The sequence below is a fragment of the Mesoplodon mirus genome (assembly GCF_964341445.2).
Source record: "Mesoplodon mirus genome assembly, chromosome: 15".
Classification (NCBI taxonomy): Eukaryota; Metazoa; Chordata; class Mammalia; order Artiodactyla; family Ziphiidae; genus Mesoplodon; species Mesoplodon mirus.
This window is the reverse complement of record NC_138991.1, coordinates 40,765,854-40,791,958: the sequence shown is the minus strand read 5'-3', so window position 1 is coordinate 40,791,958 and position 26,105 is coordinate 40,765,854. Positions and strand designations below refer to the sequence as shown.

Genomic DNA, 26,105 nt, shown 5'->3' with positions numbered 1-26,105 from the left:
CCTAAACGGGCAAGAAATCCAAAAAAGCGGGGATATAGGTATACATATAGCTGATTTACTTTGCTGTACAGCAGAAACTAACACAACACTGTAAAGCAACTACAGTCCAATAAAAATTAATTAAAAATCAATAAAAAACAAAAACAAATAGAAATGTAAAAAAACAAAAAGAGTGACCAGGACATAATGTGTTTGGAAAAGATTTCTCTGCTCTGAGGGCAAGGACTGTGCCTCACAACCACCACTGTATTTCCCAGCGCCTGGTACAATCCAGGGCACATCATCCATACTCCAAAAATATTGGTTCTTGTGTAAGTTAACACTTTAGAAATGGAAGCATCTTGTTTAAAGGCCAGTGTTCACAGCTGGAGGAAAGTGTGTCCAGAGGGCTGGGACTAGCCAACATCACACAAGCAGGGCACAGTTTTTGAGTCGGGACCTGAGTTGACCTTTCAACAGCTACAAATCGGTCATGCTTCCTTCACAAGCCACTGAGAAGGTTGTTACCAGGGAAGGGTTGAGTGGAGTATTTCCTCTAAAAATATACATAAACTGATTTGTTTTCTTGAGACACCTTTGCCAAGAGAAATGCCACTAAATCAGCATCTTGGCCATGAAGGAAAGCAACACCAAGTCTTTATCCAAATCACAGAGCCACGCGTGATGTACTCCCTGAGGCCGATGCACCAGCTTCACGGAGGCAAAATGGGATCAATGAATTTCTTTGTTAATCTTGATATTTGCAGGAAACAAACAAACCAAGCGTTCTGCAAATCACCGGTTTTAATCTTCAGAATTACTTATACTGGGGAGATTTGCACACAGCGGGCAGCAAACATTCTAATTGCTGTTAAGATTATCTGGTGTAATATGTTGGGGAAATGTAGTCATTGAATCAGTTAAGCATGAACACACATGCTCACGGGCAGAATGCGAGTTTGCACAGAGAAACGCTCACCAGAAGTGTTTTAGTCACAGAGACAACATCTCATACAGGCAAAGAGGCTGCCTCTTCCAGACATTCAGAGCACTAGGACCCAGTTCAATCTCATAAACAAATGGCCAGACAAATTGTGCACAACCTTTCCTGTTCCTCTCGGCCCATTCTCTCTCTGAGCTCACCTGCAGTCAAGATGCCTGCTATTTATAACATATATTGTGCTGCAGTCACGAGGATTTGCAACCTGCAGCAGGAGACATTCAATCTACCCCACAGAAGTAAAGGCTCAAATGGAAACTCAAAGTCACGGCTATTTCACGTTGCCGAGTATTAAAACCACCCCCCCCCCCACTTCTCCTACTAGATTAAAAACTCCTTGTAGGTAGGTAGCATGTCTTGTTCATTTCTTCATTCCTCAAGCTCTCAGCTCTGTGTCTACCCCATAGTAAATAGGTAATCGCTATTTATTAAACTGAATTCTTCCCCAGAATTAAAGTGAGAAAGAACAGAGAAGAACATGAAAAGGGGAAGGGACCTTCAAGGCCATTCTAGGTCATGGAAATGGTGTTAGTGGGTTTTAAGTGCTGAAACTTACCATGAAAGGCACAGTGATAAAGCTTGCTGACTCCCAAATCACAGGGAAAATGCAAGACTCCATTTTTTTTGAATGATAATCCAATCCTGGGTTGATTTCCATTTATATCGCTGAAACCATTTGAGGTCTTCCAGTCAAGTGTGAAATAATTCATTTAGCCCTTGGTGCATAAGAAGAACTTTTTAAAAAATCTGACAAGTTGTCACTAAGTAAATAATTTACCCATGACGAAGAAGAAGGCACAGTGTGGTTACCTGACTATTCTGATTAATGGGAAGCCACTTGGCTAAACCATACACAGGCCAAGTTGCAAAGAACTGAAGTGTTAGGTTGCACCATATAAAACTGTCATTTCTAGTCAAAACCAGTAAGTTCATACGGCTCAACCAAATACAATGAAAACACACACAGTACTAAAGGAAATCTACTGAACACAATTTGACATATTTACTATTTTATAAGGACTCTTAAACTCATTTGTTTAAAACTTATTTCATCTGATCATCCAGATATTAAGATGACCAATTCAGGTAAGATGTGATCTCCACCATCACAGCTCATGAGTAAAAAGAAGAAACTTGATTTCCACTTCAGATGAATCACTGAAGCAGGAACCCAGAAGGAAGAGCTAGTCTGTGATGGAAAAGTCATTTTCCAAATTCCCAGGAACATGATTGTGAAGCATCATTTATAACTCTAAATACAGCTGGCAGACAGGACCTGTGAGACTGGCCTGATCTGTTTATAATGACAGACACTGAGAATGCTTTGTTTTCTACTAACTCAGATATTAAGTAGATTGCCATTTGTTCACTCTCTTAATAAAAAGGTGTAAAATACGTATATGGAGAGATTTTTTTTTTTAACTTTCTGATGGCTATAATTCACATAAAGAAACAAATGATCCTGACAGAAGTATTGGTGGCAATAAGTTCTTGTTGAATGAATGTATAAATGAAGGACACAATGGGGCCCATAAATATTGTGTGAGTTACCCAAAGTCCCCCAAATTCCTGTCTGCAGTGTTGTGGCCAACAGTAGTCTTTTCTATATCGGACTTTATATTTTAATTAATTAATTTATTTATTTATTTATTTTTGGCTGTGTTGGGTCTTCATTTCTGTGCAAGGGCTTCCTCTAGTTGCATCAAGCGGGGGCCACTCTTCATCGCGGTGCGCAGGCCTCTCACTATCACGGCCTCTCTTGTTGCAGAGCACATGCTCCAGACGCGCAGGCTCAGTAGTTGTGGCTCATGGGCCTAGTTGCTCCGCAGCATGTGGGATCTTCCCAGACCAGGGCTCAAACCCGTGTCCCCTGCATTGGCATGCAGATTCTCAACCACTGAGCCACCAGGGAAGCCCAGACTTTATATTTTTTACCATCTGTATCAGTGACTCCCAAAGTTTAAAGACTATAAGAACCGTCTGAGGTATCACTTGAAATACAAATTCCTGGGCCTCAGTTCCAGAGATTCTAATTTAATCAATACAGGGTAGAGCCCAGGAATCTGTAGTTCAACAAGAGCTCCAAGGGATTTTGATGCAGTTGCTCCACTGATGTAGGCAAACATTCCCACCAGTATAAACTCTGAATCTAGTATCTACAAACATAAAAAAAAAAAATAGCATAACATAAAAAAGTAATAAATAACGGCTAAAAGGACAAATAAAACCATAGTATTACTATAAGACAGAGAACTCCCTAAACTTCAAATTATCTTTAAGTAGAAAAATAAGAAAGCAGGGGTGGGCTTCCCTGGTGGTGCAGTGGTTGAGAGTCCGCCTGCCAATGAAGGGGACATGGGTTCGTGCCCCGGTCTGGGAAGATCCCACATGCCACAGAGTGGCTGGGCCCGTGAGCCATGGCTGCTGAGCCTGCGCGTCCGGAGCCTGTGCTCCGCAACGGGAGAGGCCACAACAGTGAGAGGCCCGTGTACCGCAAAAAAAAAAAAAAAAAAAAGAAAGCAGGGGTAGTTGTCCTGATATCACAAAAAGTAAAATTCAAGCCAAAAAGTATTAAATGCAACAAATTAAATATGACAAAGAAGGCCATTTTTAATGCTAAAAGCCATAATTGACAGTGAAGAAATAACAGGTTTTCATATTTATGCACCAAAAAATATAGCAACTATCTTTATGAATCAATAAGGTAGATGCAAGAAGACATAGGGCAGAAGCCACAAAAACAGTAGATATTAACACTCTAAGTACAAGCAAATCAAAGAGACAATGAGTAAAAACATCAGCTAAATAACATAATCAATAAGCTAGAACTTATGGATATGCATCAAACTTTACTCTCAGAAAACAGACAATATGCCGTCTTTGCAACCTCAGGGAAAGAGTTATAAGAAACAGTCCCAAAGGAAAATCAGTACATTTCATAAAATAGAAATATTACAAACAACACTCTCTAATCAGAATGCAATAGAATTTTAAATTCTTAATAATTTTTTTAAAAGCCATCCACCTGGAAATTTTTAAAAACTACTAAACAAATCTTGAGACCAGGGTAAATACAAACCAAAACTTTTAAATTTCTAAAATAATGATAATGGAAACACCACATAAAAGAATCAGTGGGACACCTTCAAGCAATAAGAAGAATATTCAAAGCCTTAAAAACTTTTAGCAATAAAAATACTTGAATTTCATTACCAGCTCAGAAAGCTAGGAAAAGAACAACAAAGTAAACCGAAAGGAAATACAAGGAAGGAAATAAAAAATATAAAAGCAGAAGTCGATGAGCTAGAGAATAGAAAAATACAAAATGTAATCAATAAATCAAAATTCTGGTTTTTAAAAAGTAATCATCAAAATAAGACAACCTTTAGCTAATTTAATTGGGGAAAAAAAGGGAGAAAGCACAAAGATATAAAATAAGAAAAAAGAGAGAAATAACCATTTAAACAAGAATTTTTTAAAGGAGAGACTAATTTGCAGATCTCTATAAACAAATTTAAAAGCCTAGATGAAATGGAGACTTTCCTAGGGAAAGGCAGTTTGTCAAGGTTGACTCCATTAGAGACAAAACTTTAAGAGACCTATTCCCAGGAGAAATAGAGAAAACTATCAAGAAATTACTGCTTAAAAACCATCAGGACCAGATGGTTTCACAGGTGAATTCTACCCAACTTTCAAAGAGCAGATAGTCCTAATGCTCCATAGATAGTTCCAGAGCATTGAAAAGGAAAGAAAACTCCTAATTCTTTTTGTAATTTTTGGATATCTAAACCTCTTAAGGACAGTATAAAAAGAGAGAGAAAGAATTACAAAGATTGATGCAACATTTCTAAGTAAAATATTAGTGAATATTACATTAAGAAAAAGAAATACATCATGACCTAGTGGAATTTTTTCCAGGAATGCAAAGTTGGTTCAATATTAGAAAATCCAATAGTCTAATATATAATATTAATAGATATGGGGAGAAAATAATCTATGATTATTTGTATAGATACTGAAAGTACTTTTAAAAACCTTCAAAAATTCAACTCCTCCTAATAACACAAACAACCAAAAAGGAATTGATGGATATTCTTAACATGGTAAAGAACTATACCATAGTTATAAAGCCAGCATTTTAATGGGGAAACACTAGAGGCACTTATATTAAGGTCTATTACGGTCAGGAACAAGGCATGGGTGCCAACTTGTTCTCCTAATTCAACATTGTACTACAGGAATCAGGAAATGTAATCGACTACCAAGCAGACACCACCGTTAACCAAATCATCAACATTAACACCCCCAGGAATGAGACGAATAGATCCCATGTGCGTCCTCATAAGATGCACTGAGATAAACACATCACTTTTGTAGCATTCCTGCACCACAGTTTCTAATTCCAAAGAAACAGAAAAATCCAAATCGAGAGGCATTTTTCAAAATAACTGGACTGCAGTCTTCAAAACTGTCCCTGTCATGAAAGACAAATAAATACTGAAGGACGATTTCAAAACAAAAAATCATGACAAATGAATGTCATGATCTAGGACTTTCTTCTTCTATAAAGGACTTATTGAGACAGTTGGTGAAATCCAAATAAGGTCTACAGATAGTAGATATGATAATATTATCATAGCGTACTGTGGTTATGTAAGAAAATGCCCTTGTTCTCAGGATATACACACTATTTAGAGGGAAAGGCGCATCACGTGTGCAATTTACTCTCAAATGGTTCAGAGAAAAATACGTGCATATAGAAAGATACAAGTATTGTAAAACGTTGACATTTTTGTGGAATCAGGGTAAAGCGTATGTAGAAGTTTTTTGTACTATTCTTGCAACATTTTTGTAAGTCTGAAGTTATATAGAAACAAAAATTTAAAAATAAACAATAATGATCATAATAACAACCTCCTCTGATTCCCAAAGCCCTCAGCTGCAGCCCGAAGACTCTTCTCCCCTTCACGATAAAATTTGTCAAGCCTAGTTAATTTGCTCTCTCCATTTCCTCTCTCACGTTCCTTCCTTAACCAACCCCAATCAGGGTTAAATACCTTCGTCAAGATGATCAATGAACTTCCTGTTGCCAAATCCACTGACCACTTCTGGCATCTCAGTACCAGTCACTGCTAGGGACCCGTCCTTCCCTCTAGAAGCACTCTCTTCCATGTCACTGCGTTCTCCCGGATTTCTTCCTTCTTCATTAGCTGTTCCTTCTCCACATCTTTTGCTGAATTCCTCTCCTCTTTCAGGAGCGACATCTAAATTTTGGAGTGACATAGCACTCAATGCTGTGCCCTAGCTGCATCTCTAGCTCTCCTTAATGATCTCAGCCTTGATGGCCGTCTCTATGCTGATGCTCCAAAGGTGTACCTCCAACTCCCACCTCTCTCCTGAGTTGCAGCTTCATCAGTCAGTCACCTCTTTGATATCTCCAAGTGAACGACCAAAAGTCAAGTCAAACGTAACATGTTCAGTGTAGAATTCTTAAATATCTCCCCAAATCTGTTTGTTTCCCTCAGTCCAGTAAATGGCACCACCTCCACCTATACAGTTCTATCTGAAAACCTGGAGGTCTTCCTTGATTACCTCCAACAAAAATCTCTGTCTTTCTTTCTCCATCTCACCATGCTCACCCTAATTGGAATCACTATTACCTCCTACCTGAACTATCCTCCCAACTGGTCTCTTTGCTTTACTCTTGCTCTCTGCAGCCCATCCTCCAGCCGCAAAAAGAACGACCCTTTAAAAATATAAACCAGATCATGACACTTCCCTGTATCAAATCCCCAGTGGCTTCCATTATTATCAACATGAGTTTCCTAGGGCTGTCATAACAAAGTCTCACAAATTGGATGGCTTCAAACAGGAGAAATTTATTCTCTCACAGTTTTGGAGGCCAGAAGTCTGAAATCATGCTATTTGGCAGGGCCAGGCTCTGAAGGCTTTAGGGAAGAATCCATCCTTGCCTTTTCATAGCTTCTGGACACTGTTGACAATCCTTGGCGTTCCCTCTCTTCTAGGTGCATGACTCCAATCTCTGCTTGTGTCTTCCCACAGCCTCCTTCCCTCTGTGTCGTCTACATCTCTGAGTCCTCCTCTCCTTCTGAAGACACCAGTGATCTTGGATTTAGGGCATACCCTAATCTAGTATGACCTCATTTTAACTAATTTCATTTGCAAAAACCCTATCTCCACGTTAGGTCACCTTCTAAGATTCCAGACAGCATTTCAACCCAATATGCCACTTTTAATCCCACTGGAGTAAATCCCAAATTCTTCATCATTGCTCGTGATCCTGCACAATCCGGTTCCTACCTACCTCTCCATCCTCCTTAAATCATTTGCCAGTATATCTTATCAGTTCCTAAATAAAGCCAAGCCCGTTCCAAACTCAGGACCTTTCTGAGGGCCATTCCTTCCGTCAGGAGAGTTTTTCTGCCAGATGTTTGCATCACTGGATTCATCCTCATCTCCTCTACTTCCTCAGTGGACCTTCTTTAAAGTACACCCTCGTTTCCAGCTACTCCACAGATGAGCACCCTGTTTATTTACTTCAACGCACTTATCACAACCTGTAATGATCTCGTGTTTGCTTTTTCCCAGTTTATTACATCTCCCATTACCGTCTCAGCATCCAATGCAGTACCTGTTAGATGGGAGCTATTCAATGAGTATTTGCTGAGTTAATGAATAAATTCAAATGCCTACAGGAACTGCATCATACACATCTGTTAGAACTCCTACAGCACCTGCCCAAAGCAACCTTCATAACCCTTGAAAATGTGGGTTGAAATCAACTAACTAATAAACGCCATCCATTTTCTCCATGCCACAATGTGTACTTACATAAGAATTCTCCTGATAAGACTTTGTGAGACAAAAGCAGTGGCTCCAATTCTGCCACCAGGGTTGCAAATAGTAAGAATTACGTATCTAGCATAGCATAGTCCCAGAGTCATCAAACTGCCAATTACCAGAAATTGCCTAAGCATTCCCATGTGCAAAATGGAACTGCATCCACCATGACGATAAGCCATGGATGATTTAACTTCTTCAAAGTTATGTTATGAAATAGGACTGTGCTCCTAAAAAATTCATTTGTAGCCATACAACAGTGGAGAGTTATGGAGAGCTCAATAGTGTTATCAGGGGTCAAGTATACAGCAAGTGCTGCCCACGGAGGCATATCACACTACTTCATCATCACAACATGCACCATTAAAGGAATTGTCCAGGGATAATAATTTGCAGTTCATCTACTCGAAGCAATTTTGTATTTATTTATTCAATTGAATTATTTATGTTATTCATAATGAAATGAAACACAAACAGCATTGGTTCCATCACATCTTCCTTTGCTTTCATTTGGTTTGCTGCTTATGACTATTTTTATGCAAATGAAGTTATGATAACATTAAACATTTTCTACTGATTTTGCAAGAACAAATATGTTCTCTCCATATGCCACAGTCTCCTTTTTGCTGCATCCATCCTCAAAGTTCTGCTGGCTGATCAGACTTTCTTCTAAATTAACTCTGAGGACGTTACATCTGTAATACTGGTGAGCCTGTCTCCGTCTGCAATACCTGTGTAACACTCCCATTAAAACCTGAATTTAGCCCACTTTGCCCATTCCACCAGAAGCCTTATTCATCCGTCCAGCTCTTACGGCACTGTAAATCTCACCTTGTTACAAAGCGTTGTGGCACTCCCCTGCTGCCAGTTTGGGGGATGTTTACTTGACTCACAGAGCAAAAACAACGAATTCCACACATAAAAAAGGTGTTGTGACTGCAGAGACATTTGTTCTATTGATTATATTCAGGGCTGAGAAACAAATGTTTTCAGGAAAGTATTTCAAATAAGTATCCACTGGACCCACCAGAGTGGAATTAGGCAGGTTGCCTATGAGGGACTCTCGTAGGCTGGCTTGGGCTTTCTTGCGGGGTGTGTGTGTGTGTGTGTGTCTGTGTGTGTGTGAGTTTGTTTTATCTCAAAGTGCACTGATAGAGTGAGAGACACAGTAACTGGGCAGACAGGAAAAATCCTCTAGACACATACACATTGCAGGTTCAAAGTCTGAAGTCCCCAGTAAGAGCCATCACGGGAATTTCTGAGAATGACACGAAGTAAGATGTTCTCCTACGGTTCTCCAGTGCCAAAAAGCCTCACATAAAGTAATCAAAGGGTTATAGAAGCAAGAACAACCGCTGCTGTAAATCCCAACTTTGGTTTGATTCAAGGTTAGAAATCAAGAATTCCATTTCCCATAGTCACATCTACATCTGGGGAAAGTGAATCTGGAATTCAATGACGCTGCGGGTTGTAAACAGACCACAGAGCAGATCCATTTACGTAGACAGGACAAGGTTCACATTGGTTTCTACCCACTGATTGCAAGTTCCCCATGCAAGAAATTGAAGCTCGTCCAGAAAGCTCTCTAGAACAGAAATAAAGGGGAATCTTGTCTGCAGCCTCTCTTTAATGCATTTAGATGCTAATCTTTTCAGGGCCCAATAAAAGATTAAATTAACTCTGTCAATTCATAAACTTGGGGACAGCCAGGCTGGCACTACCTCCGGGAGATGTGGGAATCCTTTCTTAAAAAATTAGCTAAGTCTCTGACCCCCATCATATTAATGACACCCCTCGTAGCGCAAATAGAATCTCCACTTCATATTTATCTTTCTACTCTGTATCTCTATGTTTGAAACATTGCCAGGAGTTTCAACCATTTTATGGGGTATAATGAATTTCTAAAAGGAAAATCATTCAAAATGAGGCTGATTTCTATTCATTTTCATTCACTAAATAAACAGATGCACTCAAGGATATGGGATGGAAAGGAACAAGCCAGAGAGATGGAAGGGACACAAGGTAAATCAACAAGGAACAGGAACTTCTCAAGCATGGGAACCCCTGCCCTGTTCCGCCCCTCATTTTCTCTTCCATCTGCCTCCACAGAATCTCAGAAAATGGTAGGGCCCTAGGATGCTCCAAATTTAAAAATAAGAATCACTCAGGGATCTTGTGAAATAGTGTAGATTTATCAGTCTACTAGCTCTGTAGCTGGGCCAAGACTTGACATTTTTAACCAGCAGCCTTGGTGATTCAAATGCAAAGACCACACTTCCTGAAACATGAAGGCCCACAGGTTCTCAATGTTTTGAGACACTGGGGTTACCTGGAGTTCCTATTAACGAGAAATTAATACTGATGCTTGAGCCCCACTCCCAGGGATTCTGATTTAATTACAGTAGGCCCTCCGTACCCATGGGTTCTGCATCCATGCATACACTCTGGGGTGAAGTCTGGGCTCCCAAAGTTAAAAGCTTCCCAGGTGATGTCAATGCCCAGTGAAGGCTGAGAACCTATGTCAGGCTTTCCCAAGAACCACCTGTGTGGAGAGACCAGGGGTCTTTAAGCAAGTAGGGTTGCAGGCCCTATACAAGCTTCCACATGTCACTCTTGCAACTTCTGACACTTTTACCCCAAGAACATTCCAGACCCCTGTCTGAATCACCATATTTATTCTAAGATTTCCATCTTTTCATAACAGGCAGGAAATGATGAAAATGGAGTCATTTGATGCCCAGACCCAAGCACAACCTGGAGGATGAGGCAGCGCTTCCTCTGCCCTCTCTCAGCTGCACCCCCTACTCCCCACCTCTACCCCTCACCAAAGGTTGGCTTCTGAGGCCCAGTCACGCTCCACACTGGAGCAGCTTCACAGAAAGTCTCAGAAATCAAAACTCCACTGAGAACAAAGGCTTTCTACAGCCAAGGCCACAGCTGAACAATGCCCACTCTTTCAAAACTCTCCTTACTACCTTAGAGGTCCTCAACAGAGGGAATTAATTCATAGAAAGCAGCCAGGACTTCAGACCAGGAACATTCCATACAGCTCAGCCACCTACATTTTTAAACAAGTTCCAAAGACCTCCCTTTGAGAAACACTTTAAAATATGGTTTTTAAAATATTCAGCCCTTTCCATCAAAAAGACGATCTTAATATGTGGGAAAAATAATCATTTCAATTTGTGAAAAAGTAAGAACACACATTACACTGTGTTTTTGGTCTGACGGCTATGGATTACAGCAGAATAGAAGCAGGGGGCAACTGTCCCATCCCACCAGCCTTTACAAAGTCTCCTGTGCCCGCAGGACACCCGGCTGGACCTCCTCAATATGGAAGCTGTGGTGAATCCCAAAGGTGAGCCTCCTGATCTGTCCTGGAAGAGCCTTAGGAAGCGAACGTTCCTTCCCAGGCGCTCACCACAGCCTGGTGTCTGTCTCAGGCCGGCCCCCTGGAATTCTGTGCTGACCTGGGGACAAGGGAATGCCCATTGCCTTAGACTTGAGTTTTCCATATTGGAGCGAGGCACACAGTTGTACCCACATTTCATTCGGGTAGATACTTTCCTGAAGATTCTGTCATTAAATCTTGCACGGTATTTTAAGGATAAGGGGTATATACGGTAAAGGAGCTTTTAAAAAATAATCACACGGGCTTCCCTGGTGGCGCAGTGGTTGAGAGTCCGCCTGCCGATGCAGGGGACACGGGTTCGTGCCCTGGTGCGGGAAGATCCCACGTGCCGCGGAGTGGCTGGGCCCGTGAGCCATGGCTGCTGAGCCTGCGCGTCCGAAGCCTGTGCTCCGCAATGGGAGAGGCCACAGCAGTGAGGGGCCCGTGTACCACAAAAAAATAAAATAAAATAAAATAATCACAGCTAACATTTATTGACCAGATATCATTAATTCATGAGAAGGTCTCAGAGTAATGCCTGGTATATTAGTCTCTGCAGGTCACATGGAGTTTTACTCTTCACAACGATTCTATAAAGTCGATATCACCATTTCACATATGAGGAAACTGAGGCACAGAAAGGTTAAATAACTTGCCCAAGGTCACAGAGTTTGTAAGAGGCAAAGCTGGGATTATAACTCAGTCATATTTCCAAGTCTGTGCACTTGACCTCCATGAAAAATTCTCTTATTAAGGCTTTTAAGTGACCCAGACATGCTTTTCATACCTAGGGAACCCATGAAAGTCGGATGAACATTCACCTACAAATACTTCAGGAATTATCACCCTCACATATTGAAAGAGAGGGCACCCCACCCCCGACCCCATGTGGATTTCCCATCACTCTCCCACCCCCCAGCCAGGTGAGGACCAGCCCTAAGCAAAGAAGTTCTCCCTGGTTATGCCTCTAGGTGAAATCAACTACATCGTAAGACATTTCCTGAACCTAATAATATTACAGTATTTATTTTTACTGAGTTTTACCCACCCCGCAAAATACTGTATCTTTTAAAGAGGATTTCAACTATATTACACTATATACTAGGTCTTAATAGGCAAGGGTTAATCAAATTTAGGATACTGCCCCTTTGGTAGTGGAATTTTCATAGAGTTGGAAGGGGTAAAAGGGAACAAGAGAAGAAAACGTAGGAAGTAAACACACACAAGTACACAAACATGCATGCACACACAAGAACACTTGCATATGCATGTACACAAACACATAGGCGTGCATGCATGCACATACACTCACTTTCCCAAAGGAACTGTCCCGTCTCTAAAACTCAAAATTTTTTTGCCTTCTAATGATACCAGCATGGAGTAGAAAGTTCCATCCCACAGATATAGACGGGTAGGCAGAGGCAACTATGTGTGTGGGTATGTGCACAGGCCTCAAAGACACCCACGCAGCTGGGTTGGAATCTGGGTTCCCTCACTGCCTGACTGTGTGACCTCAGGCAGGTTGGTTCACCCCTCCAAATGCCCCTTCCCTCATTTATAAAACAAAGACGGTCACAGCTACTTCGGAGAGTGGTTAAATTTAAAAGAGATCAATAAAACATGCAGCACAGTGACAAAAACATAAAAGGCAGTCAATAAAAGGGAATAATTATTGTGGTTAGTGGTTCAAAGACATTCCTAATTAGGCAACTACTTATTATTTCAACCAACAAGGATTTGTTGGATGGTTACCCTCTGTGCCCACATCTGTAAAAGAGAAAGTTTAAAATAGGATTCCTGACCTTCTTTAAGGTGCTTTCACTCTAGTTGAAGACCAGCCTGTAAGACGCAGGATACCCATCATCAAAAGAATGACTCAGAAAAAAAAAAAAAGGCCAGTCACAGCTATAATTATCAAATGTGTCCTTTTCACATGGGATGGAAAACTTGAGTTGGGTCTTGACCAATGAGTAGATGCATTCCACTAAATGATAACACCATAACTCACATACACACAGACTCAAAATACCCACTGGACTTGGATGATTGCAAATCTCTGCAGTCGGGCCAGACATGATTCCTGACCTCCAGACCCAAATATACAATTGTCCGCTAGATGTGACGTGAAGATGGTCCACAGACATCTCACACCATATGTGTCCAAAGCAGACATTGTTGGACTACAGCAACTTAGAATTGGTGGCAATAAAGAAAAGAGGAGTCTTTGTGAGTGAAGCAAAATGAATTCCAAAGAAACCTGACATCTGGATTTATAAGCAGGAGGCCAAAGGAGAAACTGAAGATAACTAAGCATTAGAAACTGCCCACAAATTACCTACATGGTCTGGGAAGAGAAAGCAAGCCATAAAATGTATGCAGGGATCTCAGCTGTGGCTTTAACAAGCTCAGACAGATTTCTGTGCTGCTAGGTGGCCCCCCCCATATTATGAGATAAGTGGGCAGGCAGATAATTAATATGCCACAACATGATATAGAATGGGATATCCTGGCAAGGGAAAGGAGTGGCGGTTAATAAAGCCTTGTCTGGCTTCTTGTGTCTGCAAACATCACCTCCTCGCTGGCACACACATAGTCAAATAATGAATAAAGTCAGACAGACTAATCTCATGGTTCCCTCAAGAAAGCCATAACTATGGGGAACCCTGGACAAGCAGCATTGCTACCCCCTTGCCCCCACCTCCCTGCAAAAGATGAACCTCTCTGCAGGTTTCTCTCTCCCGGGTAATGAAATCACTTCCACTCTGTCTACCAAGCTAGAAACTTCTGATTGCACCCAATTCCCCCATATCCAATTAAATGACTCATCTCACTGATTCTTAGAATGCTTTTCTTGAAATCGAGCCCTTCCACTCCATCCCTGCGCAGTCCTTGGTTTTTTACAGAGAAATCACTTCCGTGAAAGGAATAGGATAATTATAAAACACTCACTGTATTATCAAGTCTTTCTCTTCTGTTAAGCAATGCCTAGCAAATGGTTGGCGCTCAACAGGTGCTGAGTGGGAAAAGAAGAGATTTTATTTAGCCATCCTACTCCCAGCCTCCAACGCCTCTAACCTTTCTCCACATTCTTGTCACAGTTAAACATTATTTTTTTTAAGAAATTACCACAAAAATACAATCTTGACTCAAGTCCTTCACTGGCATCCAATGACAACGACGAACATCCTCACCTAACACAGTGGCGGCACATAAGGTGCTTTACAACCTGCCTCCCCATTTCCCTCCAACCTCTTCTTCCAAGATTCACTCTGGAGATCCTATGACTCAACCCAAAGTTTCTGTGCTGTTCTCCCAGCCCTGAAATCCAAGAACTTTCCCAGTCCTCTTGCACATGCTGTTCACTCTCTCCAATGTTCTGTCTTCACCATTAAGATCAAGGTCACCTGTGTGCTGCCTCTGACTCTCCCAGAAGTGCACATCCCCTAATCTTAGTTTCTAAGGTCCTCTGAAAACAAGTCAAAAGATTGCAAAGCCCCACCTGCCTCCCCGACTTGCTTTGATTTCTTAGGGGGCCAAGATATGCCTTGTGCCTCACCATGTCTTTAGCACAGTGTCTGGCAGACTGGGGACTTCACTCAAAAATCATTTTCCATGATTTAAAAAAAAAAAAAAGAAAAAGAAAGGAAAGAGAAGAAAATGAAAAAAAAAAAAACAGACCAAAGAAATAGCACAGAGCCTAGAAAATAAGCCCATTTATGTATAAAAAGTACAAAATGTATTCCATTTAACAGCTCCAAATAAGAGAAAGAGAAGTGTTATTTCCAAAATCATTTTGAAAAAGCTGCTTTGAAAAAAAAAAAAAGGACAGACATTTGAAACAAAAGATACATATCTTGTACCATATTCCAAAATAAGCTCTGGATGGATGGAGGAGTGAAACATAGAGTCGTGGAAAAGGAACACAAAACACAGTAGAATATTTATAAGTACTCTTTCTCTGCTTTAAAGCAGTGAAGAAATGAAGATGGAAAGATTGACAGTTGCGGGTTCATACAAATTTAAAATATCTGTTCAGGGGAAGAAAAGAAAATCACAGAATTAAAATAAAACAGAAAACATTTTGGAATCCATTTGCATGAAATGTGACCAACAAATGGTTAATCCCACTGTTACCCCCAAATTCATTCATATTTATAAGAGAAACAACTCTGTCAAGAGTAGTGTAATAAGAAACCAATAAGAATTAAAGCAACTTGAGGTTCTGTATAAAATTGCAATGAAATTAGCCAATTTCAGTTCTCTAAACTCGAGAGAGCTTTTGGGCAGTGTCACAAGCAAGATCTTGCCCGTGGGGGGATAATTCCTCCTGGGTTTGGGCTGCACGGGGCGGAAAGAAAGTGCTCTGGCCCCAGACAGCTACCTCCCTTCCTATCCCCTGGGCTCAAATATCAGAGGAGCAGCTTCTACAGGCAAGGCCCTTGCCCTTCTTTGGTGGCAGGGATGAATTTGCAACTAACCAAGGTTGATTTGGTAACTTTGGCTGTGGAGCCCAGAATTTATAACGCTACCTCTGGTTACCATGTATGACCTGTGGGCAAGCTCTCAAGTTCATCTTTAATTTCACCTTCAAATTCATCCTCCATATAGCTGCCAAAAAAATCTAAAAAGGCAGAGGTGGTTACATCATTCAACCCAGTTCTCCAACTCTTTCTTCTATTATACTTTCACCCTTCTACCTTGCACTTAATTTTTTGGTGTAGATTTACATTTATGGCGTAATTAAACTTCTATTTTATTAAAACAAAATATATACAGTCTTATCCCATTTCTGTACTCTCAATGTTTCTAAGTAACAATCATTATGCTGCAATTCCTGATGTTTAAATTCTAGATATTTTCAATTGATTTTCTGTTTCTGACCATAAAGGTTTAATTTTCTTATACTACCCACACCTCACATACACATTTTGCCTCTTCTTTCTTCCAACAGAGTTATACCATAATTTGTGGTTTAATACCTATTCAATATTTATATGATTATATTGTTCACAGCTCAGCCACAGAATATATAGAATTGCAATTCCTTTCTTGAGGAACTTTTGGGTTTCTTCTGTGCTAATAATTGCTTTCCTTTTTCACAAGCTTTGTGTGTGTGTGTGTATGTGCGTGTGTGTGAGTGTGTGTGTGCCCATCACTAATTCAGTTCCAAACTTTCTGAAAGAATGGTGAAAAGATTTTTTGTTTGCAAAGACAACAAAAGCAAAAATAAATGAGGGGGACTAAATTTGTTTCTTCACAGCAAAGAAAACCATCAACAAAATGAAAAGACGACCTACTGAATGGGAGAAAGTATTTGCAAATCATCAATCTGATGAGAGATTAATATCTAAAATATATAAAGAATTAATATAACTCAACAGCAAAAAACCCCCATACAATCTGTTTTAAAAATGGGCAGAGGATCTGAATAGACACTTTTCCGAAAAAGATATACAGATGGGCAACAGCTACATGAAAAGATGCTTAACATCACTAGTCATCAGGCAAATGTAAATAAAAAACAATGAGAGGGATTTCCCTGGTGGCGCAGTGGTTAAGAATCCGCCCGCCCATGCAGGGGACATGGGTTCGAGCCCTGCTCCGGGAAGATCCCACACGCTGTGGAGCAACTGAGCCCGTGCGCTACAACTACTGAGCCTGCACTCTAGAGCCCGTGAGCCGCAACTACTGAGCCCGTGTGCTCCACAACAAGAGAAGCCACCGCAATGAGAAGCCCACGCAACGCAACAAAGAGTAGCCCCCGCTCGCCACAACTAGAGAAAGCCTGTGCGCAGCAACGAAGACCCAATGCAGCCAAAAAAAAAAAAAATTAGATATCACCTCACACCTGTTAGGATGGCTATTTACAAAAAGACTAGAAAAAACAAGTGCTGGCGAGGATGTGGAGAAAAGGGAGCCCTTTTGCATTGTTGCTAGATATGTAAATTGGTGCAGTCACTATGGAAATCAATGTGGAGGTTTCTCAAAAAATTAAAAATAGAACTACCATATGATATAGCAATTCCACTTCTGGGTATTTATAGAAAAAAACAACAAAAACACTAATTCACAAAGATATATTCACCCTCCCCATGTTTACTGCAGCATTACTTACAATAGGCACAATATGGAAACAAACTAAGTGTATACAAATGGATGAATGGATAAAGAGAATGTGATACATATAGATATGAGTCAGCAATAAAAAGAATGAAATCTTGCCAATTGCAATGACATGAATAGACTTTGAAGGCATTATGCTAAGTGAAGGAAGTCAGAGAAACAAATACTGTAAGATCTCACTTATATGCAGACTCTTAAAAAACAAACCCAAGTTCATTGACAAAACAGATCACAGTTGCCAGAGGTGAGGAGGGGGTGCGGATGGATGAAGTGAGTCAACAGGTACAAACTCCGGTTAAGTCATGAGGATGTATTGTACAGCACGGTGGCTATATAACCCGGTATTAGTTTCAGGTATATAACATAATAATTCGATATTTGTATATATTTTGAAGTGATCACCACAATAATTTATTTAACTAACCTTTCATTGAACTATTTATTTCTATCTTATTCTTAACTTCCAAGATCTCTTGTTCATTCTCTGATTATCACTTTAACATAGCACTTGATTCTTATTTTGTGAATAAAACAAAACATTCCATGAACTAAGACATTAATTATAGTTTTAAAGTGTGTCTGTTTCCTCCAAATGCCTTTTCTATTGTTCTTCTTCTTGTTGCTAAGGCTCTTTATAATAGAGATTCTCCTGAAATGTCTAGGGATCCTGGTTCTCCTTTCTTATTTTAGAGTAAGAGAGCTCTGTGTAGATGGATGAGCCTTACTAATGTTTAATGAGTAGAACCCAGACATTTCGGGGATGCGGGGGACCTATCAGATCTATTGGCATTTCTCTTAGGTTGAATGGCTTCCTTAGAGTGGATTCTTCCAAATCTGGACTACAGGAGTGTGAAAGAGGTAATGAGGCCAAGGGTGTCCCCACTTAGTACACAGCCCTATCCTCTGTCATCTTAGGAACTAAAGCCCAGAGTTCACCTTCTCCAGGGAATAAACCTCCCATGTTCCACCAGGTAGGGAAAGGCAGCGTCTGGCTCTGTAAAGTTGAAGAAAGGATCTGGGGACGCAGCTATAATCCTTCTATTCAGATCTACCTCCCAGCCGTCAGAGGTACCCAGAACCTCCAAGTCCTGAGTCTCTGGGGTTCTGAGGTGTGACTAGGCCTATATTCTCCTGCCCTTCCCACCACTTCCCATCATATGTAGAAGGTTGGGTCTCAGCCTCATCCAGTTTGCTATGTCAGTTACCATTCATCCATCCTCTTTCCATCTTCCAAAACTTTATGGGTGTTTCTTCCCTGCTGTGGGAGCCTAACCTGTTTTTGTCCCTTATAGGCTGTCATCCTCTGTAGTCCTTTACTATCATCTTAGTAAAGTTTCCGGAGGGATGAAATCTAAGTGGTGTATTCCAGCGGTCCCCAAACTTTTTGGCACCAGGGACTGGTTTCCTGGAAGACAATTTTTCCATGGGCGCGGGGTTCGGGGGGAAGGGGATGGTTCAGGCAGTAATGCGAGCAATGGGGAGTGGCAGATGAAGCTTCACTCACTCATCCACCGCTCATCTCCTGCTGTGTGGCCCAGTTCCTAACAGGCCATGGACCAGTACTGGTCTGCAGCCCGGGGGTTGGGGACCCCTGGTATATTCAAGCCACCATGCTACACTATAGAGCACTACAGAGCTGTGTATTCCTCCCTGGGCGTGCCATGTTTTTATTTGCACCCCCAGCTCTGCTCTTGCTATTCCCCTTCCTACTTGTCTTTATCTGTCCCCTCTCTTTAATTTTCTAACCCTTAATGGGCCTTCAGGATTAAGCTTATGCATCATCTCAAGCAGGAAACCTTCCCAGATCCTCCCTGTACATACTGTGTATGTCTCTGGCCTGACATACCCACATAGACCACAATGTGCTGGATTGATCTGCTTGCACATCTCTCTCCCTACCTAGACAAGACTATGTAGGCAAGGACTATCTTATCCACTGTTCTGCCTCTAGTGTGGGGAAAACCATCTGGTACATAATATGTGCTCACTGATATTGTTCAACTGACCCATTTCCACTAAGCTCCACGTTGGAAGCATCTTCATTCTCACAGGACTACAAAAATAACAGCTCTGTTTATTTGCCAACATCCAAATAAGAAAGGCTAATCAGAGAGCACCAGGAAATGAAAACAGCCAGATGTTTTTGAGAGCAAAAGTCCAGGAACACAAAATAGCTTCCAACAGGGGTGATGTATGTTTTCCTAGTGATTCAAAATGAATATATGCTTATTAGGCAGAGAGAGTGATTTAACAGTTTTCTCAGCTAATGCTGCAATTTTAAATTCATTTAAGACAATTTTCCTTATCTTGAATCTATTTTTCTCAGTAACCAGGATACTTAACTGATTTGTACAAAATCCATTTGAAAAAGGAATAATCTACTCTAAGCAAGGGCACACTGCAAATGAAAGAAAGAGAGACACCACAAATCTAACAGAAGATGAAGCATCTGTTTGAAAAGCCAAGGAGGACTACTGCCTAGAAAATAGGATGTTTTCCCCCAGCATCTTGATTTTCCCACCAATCTCTCTTCTCTCTTTCACAAGGAGAAAACAAATAATTCTTAAATCTGAGAGCACAGAACAAAGACCTTTCATAAACCAACCAAGACGCAAACAAACTGTTTCAAAGGTAAGAATCTCAAACAAAAATTGTAAGTTGAAACAATCACAGGATGTACTCTTTCACCTACCAGCTGGGAAAAGCATTATTTAAATGCTAGTACCCAGTTTGGGAAGGGTCTAGTAAAATTCCAATAGGAGCAGAAACTTCTATAAACTTTCTGGAGGAAAATATCACTATATGTATCTAGAGCCTGCAAAAGTATTCCTACAGTGTGATCTAAGGATTACACCTTTAGAAGTGTGGATTAAGAAAGTAAATATCAAATCAATATACATAAAGATTTGAGTGGGGAGATATCCATCAAAGTGTTATTTATAATAATGAAACATTGGAAATAATCTAAATTTCTAACAATGAAAATAATGATCATAACTAATAACATCAGAAAATGCTCATGAAATAATAAATGAAGAAAAGGATAAATGAAGCACATCATATGCTCATAATCTGTATAGAAAAAAGACTCAAAGACAAAATACTAGTATCTTACCAGTCACCACCTCTAGGTAATGAGATCATGTTGATTTTTAAATTTTTACTTAAACATTTTTTGTATCATGGACCTTTCTCTATGCTTCTGTATTATTTTATAAAAATTAAAAATTCTTGAGATTCCCTGGTGGCGCAGTGGTTGAGAGTCCACCTGCTGATGCAGGGGACATGGGTTCGTGCCCCAGTCCGGGAAGATCCCACATGCCGCGGAGTGACTGGGCCCATGAGCCATGGCCACTGAGCCTGCGCGTCCGGAGCCTGTGCTCCGCAACGGGAGAGGCCACAACAGTGAGAGGCCCACGTACCACAAAAAAAAAAAAAAAAAAAAAAAAATTAAAAATTCTTATTTAGCTCTATTTATTTTCATAATCAATAGTACTATTTATTGATTATGGAGGAGATGAGATAAAAGCTCCTCCACTAGTTACAAGTAACACAAGAAAATGTCACACACATGGGTCTACGCCCAACCATCTGATAAAGCAAGTTCCTCTGAATGACTGAATCAGAACTTACTTGGTGGGACGATAATCCGGAATGGAACGATCCAGTGAAATTTTTTCACTGAGGTAGGAATTGTAGCCATACTTCTCATGGGGTCCCTTGGCTTTCTCTTCTTCAGCCGGGGAAAGGGTAGCAGGAAGGCCCCCTTTGCCCCGCCCACCATAACCTTCAATGAGCCCAAGGGATTTAGATAAACCTAGAAAAAGGAGGGGGAGAAAAAGAATTATTTGAAAACCACCATACCAGGATATGCCACTCAGGCTCAGATATAGCTTCAGTGGAAATTTTAACATTACCCGTCGCAGAAAAAATTATGTTCTCAATTTATTGGTATCGGAATATGCCCTGAACACATTTCTATTGAGAGGAAGGTCAGAGAAACTGTGAGGTGTGGGGTTAAAGCTGGTCACCCGTGAAGAGCCTCTCCTTCCTTTTGGGAAATGGGGTGGACGGCAGGGGCGGTCTATAAAAGCGAGAGACTGCCAAAAGCAGGGGACATGTGGACCAAGAAAGACACACAAAATGGGACAGAACTCGGGCTGTCATCCCTGCCTGATTTCCTTTCTTCATAATCAATTACCACAAGGCTAGATATTCCAGGAGATGCCCCGTACAACATAGAAAAGGCAGTAATAAGGAACTTCCAGACTGCAGGTGTTTTTGCTTCATTTGAACAGAGAATAATATACAGATTGATTTTATCATGAGTTTAAAGTGTGTAACCATCTGCCACCGTTCTATACCTAATGGTTTTATTTAAATCTCATTTAAATGGCAAAAGGAAACACAAAATGTTTGAGAATAAATCACAGAGAAGAAAAACCCATAATGGTGATAACCATGCCCAGTAGAGTAGAAGGCCTCTGTAACAAGCCTCATTGAGCAATTGCACGTTCCCAGGATGGTGGTAGCTTTATACCTGTTGTTCCATTAAACGATAAACAGCTTGATGGGTAATTTTAAAATCCTACAGTTATGGGAGGTTTTACTTCTCGGCTTGAAAACTTCTGCTGTTAAGGGTTCTCATTCTCTTTTGCTATTTCAAATGCTCAAGCGACCCTGTTCACCATCAGGCGTGTGCACACACACACACCCCACTTCCTACCACGGGCAGGAAGACCATGGACCAGAGATGTAAAAAGCATCCTCAGCTTTCGTGGAGGGCAGACCACAAAGCCTAGGAGGACCATAAACTCCCAGGAAGGCATTCTCAAGTAAGTCAAAGGCCAGTAAATCTGCTCCAGTCACAGGATGGTCCTCCACCCCATAATGGCAAGACCTGTATTCCGTTTCCTGCTTCTCTGAAAATAAAAATTTGTTTTCTGTGATATAAAATCAGTAAGAAAAGGTTCAGCAACCATCTCAGGATTGGTCTCAAGTGAACATCATTTTTCTACCTGAGAATCATTTCCACCATCCATGGTGTTCTTCGGGAACCCTGACATCTTTTCTGCCCTCCACCAGCCCAACAGAGGAACCATCAACTGAGAACTGGATTACTCCAACACTTCCTGGTCACAGGAAGTGACCTGCTTCCTGGTCTTTAATCTCTCATGCCACACCACTGTGCACCAACCATTCCAATAACATCACCTTCGCTGTGCTCCAAAATCTGTAAGGACTCGTCCCAGGTCAAGTATAGACACCTGTGTTGGATTTTAAAATCACTCCCGATAGGACATTACTAGTGGGAATGCATAATGGTGCAGCTACTTTGGAAAATAGTCTGGCATTTCTTCAAAATGCTAAGCGTAGTTTTACCATATGATCCAGCAGTTCCAGTTTTTACCCTAGAGAAATGAAAAGATATGCCCACTTGAAAACTTGTACACAAATGTTCATAGAAGCATTATTCAGATTAGCTGTGTCTATCAACTGATAAGTGAATAAAACAAAATGTGGTACACCCACACAATGTGATACTATTTGGCAATAAAAAACTATCTTTTTAAAGAAGTACAGATCTTCCTCAACTTACAAAAGAGTTAACATCCCGATAAACCCATCAGAAGTTGAAAATATCATAAGTTGAAAATGCATTTAAAACATCTAACCTCCCAAACATCATAGCTTAGCCTAGCCTCCCTTAAACGTGCTCAGAACACTTACCTACAATTGGGCAAACTCATTCTAACACAAAGCATGTTTTATAATAAAGAGTGTTGAATATCTCACGAAATTTATTGAATACTGTACTGAAAGTGTAAAACAGAATGGTTGCATGGGTACAAGATGGTTGTAAATGTGTTGGTTGTTTACCTTCATGTTACATGACTGACTGCGCGCTGTGGCTCGCTGTCACTGCCCAGCATCATAAGACAGTACCGTACTGCATATTGCTGGCCCAGGAAAAGATCAAAATTCAAAGTATGGTTTCTACTGAATGCTTATCACTTTTGTACCATCATAAAGTCAAGGAAATCATAAATCGAACCACTGTAAGTCAGAGACTGTCTGTAGTGATATATACAACATGAGTGAACCTTGAAAACATGCCGAATAAATAATGCTGGACAGGAAAGACCACATGCTGTATGGTTCTGTTTACCTGAAATGCACAGAATAGGCACATCTATAGAGATAGAAAGTAGATCTGTATCTGCTTAGGGTGGTGGGTATTTGGGGAGGGAATGGGGAGTGACTGCTAATGTGTATCGAGTGTCTTTTTGGGCGATGGAAATGTTCTGGAAATAGAGTGTGGTGATGTTTGTACAACTTTGTGAGTATATTAAAAACCACTAAACTGTACACTTTCAGTGGATGAATGATATCATGTGAAAAAAATCTCAATAAAGCTATTTTTAAAAACCCGCTTATGATAGACAATTCTATTTCCAGCAAGACGGAAGGCTAAAACAACAGGAAAACTTTCCAATAAACTACCTAAAAATTCTGAATGAAAACTTTTTTAATACTGTAAATGCATAGCTGAGCTTGCAAGAAGTTAAAGGAAATGCCCAGAGGTAAGTTTTAATCAGAGTTGAGACTCTATCTGCTGGGATGGGGTGAAGGATGCATTGCTCATTAACTAAAGGCTGACGTTTTGGAGCTCAAACGTGCACAGAATACGAGACCTTTTGTATGCCTTAAATGTTTCATAATTTCTAATTATGAAGGTACTGAGTTGATCAGTGGCCCCCTGTCTACTCTGAACCTATGAGTATGACTTTATTTGGAGATAGGGGTTTTGCATATGTAATCAAATTAATATAACTGGTGTACTCATATGAGAAAAATTTAGAGATACAAATATGGATACACAGAGGGAAGAAGGTCATTTGACAACAGATATTGAAGGATACAGCTGCAAGGCAAGCAATGCCCAGGATTGCTAACAACTCCCAGAAGCTAGGAAGAGGAAAGGGAGGATTACTTCCTAGACCCTTCAGAGAAAGCATGGCTTGGCCAACATCTTGATTTCAGAATTCTAGCCTCAAACTGTGAGAGAAAAAATTTCTGTTGTTTTAAGCCATCAAGATTATGGTCATTGGTTATAGTAACTACGCAAAATGAATACAATCAATATCAAAAAAACAGAGTGGAATTGGATAAAGAAAATATAGACCATGACAATACTAACCAAAAGAAAGCTGGAATCACTCTATAAACATCAGATAAAAACAGACTTTAGGGCAAACAGCCTTATGGGGATGAAGAAGGTCGTTACATAATGATAAAAGTAACAATCTAACAGAAGCTCTTAGGAATTACAAACTACCAAGCACCTGACAACATAGCTTCAAATTACATAAAGCAAAAATGGACCACATTACAAGAAGAAATTAACAAATCCACAATCATAGTGGGAAATATTAATACATCTCTCAGTACTGAACAGATAAGGACAAAAATTTAGCAAAGATACGGTAGAACTGAACAACAAAGTTAAGATGTTTGATCTAATGGACATTGCACCTGACTTTCTAATAATCGTGTATTCTCTACAAGAGTATATGGAACATTTAAACAATTGACAGGCCACAAACAAGTCTCAACCTAGCTTACAGATCACCTTTGAACATAAAGCAATAAAAAACAGAAGCCAACAATAAAAATACCACAAAGGATTCACACATTTGGGCAGTTTTAAAAGACTTCTAAAACAAATGTGGGTCAAATAATTAATCACATTGCCATTAGAAGTTACATGAAACTAACAGAACATGAAACAGTACATCTCAAAACTTGTAGGATCCTGCTAATGCAATACTTGGAAGTAACTATATAAATGCATATATTAAGGGGGGGAAAGGAAGAACTGATAATTAATAAGGTAAGCATCTAACCCAAGGAATTAGAAAAAAATGAGAGAAAGCCCCAGAAAAGCAATAATAAACAAAAGGACAAAAACTAATGAAACAAAAGAAAGACATCAAGGAAGAAAGGAGTAACAGGGACAGATGGAGAAAGAGAGGAAGGAAGGAAGAAAGGAAGGAATGAAGGAAGGGAGGGAGGGAGGGAGGAAAGAGAGAGAGAGAAACTAAAAGAAAAAAGGATGGTTGGGAGGAAATAACCTCAGCAAGACTGGGGATAAAAAGAGAGAGAGAGAGAAGGTACATGGTCCCTTCAGGGAGGACTTATCTATTCATCACAGTAAACACAGTGCCTAGGTCCCCCAATATTTTTAAGGGTTCAGGAAGATGTTTAAATTTCTTTTAAAATCAGAAAGACACAGTTATCAAATAAAATTTTTAATACTCTTTTTTAAATTGTTGTTTTATTGTTTTTCTGTGAAGGCCAAAGTGCTTAGGGCCCACAAGATTCATTATGCAGCCTTGGTTCCCTTGAGGTTAGATTTTATCTGTACATGACAAGGTATCTAAAGCATGGAGAAGGAAAGTAACATGATCTGAGGCACAATTTACAATTTTTACCAAAAGGTAGATAGCACAAGAACAGGCACTAACAGTAAGGCCAACTACCATTTATTGAGCATCTGTTGTGTGCTGGGAAGCACCCTGCTAAGTGATTTACATATATTGTATCACTGTTTCATCTAATCTTTTGAAAACCTCATGAGGAAGGTATGATAATGATCTCTATTTGACAAATGAGGACACTGAATCTGAGAACGTGGTAACTTTGTTAAGGTTCTGCAGCTGTTAAAGGAAGATGAGACCTGAGTTCTGG

The 26,105-nt window shown here is 40.3% G+C and overlaps 1 protein-coding gene across 1 annotated transcript in view; it reads right to left on the bottom strand.

The window, feature by feature from the left end:
• Positions 1-26,105, bottom strand: part of GALNT17 (polypeptide N-acetylgalactosaminyltransferase 17) — a gene marked incomplete at both ends in the record, with an annotated part of 478,260 nt that overhangs the window by 257,882 nt on the left and 194,273 nt on the right. Inside the window, one exon of the mRNA XM_082645128.1 lies at positions 20,988-21,171. Coding sequence (XP_082501254.1) covers positions 20,988-21,171 — 184 coding nt within the window. The remainder of the gene's footprint in view (positions 1-20,987; positions 21,172-26,105) is intronic.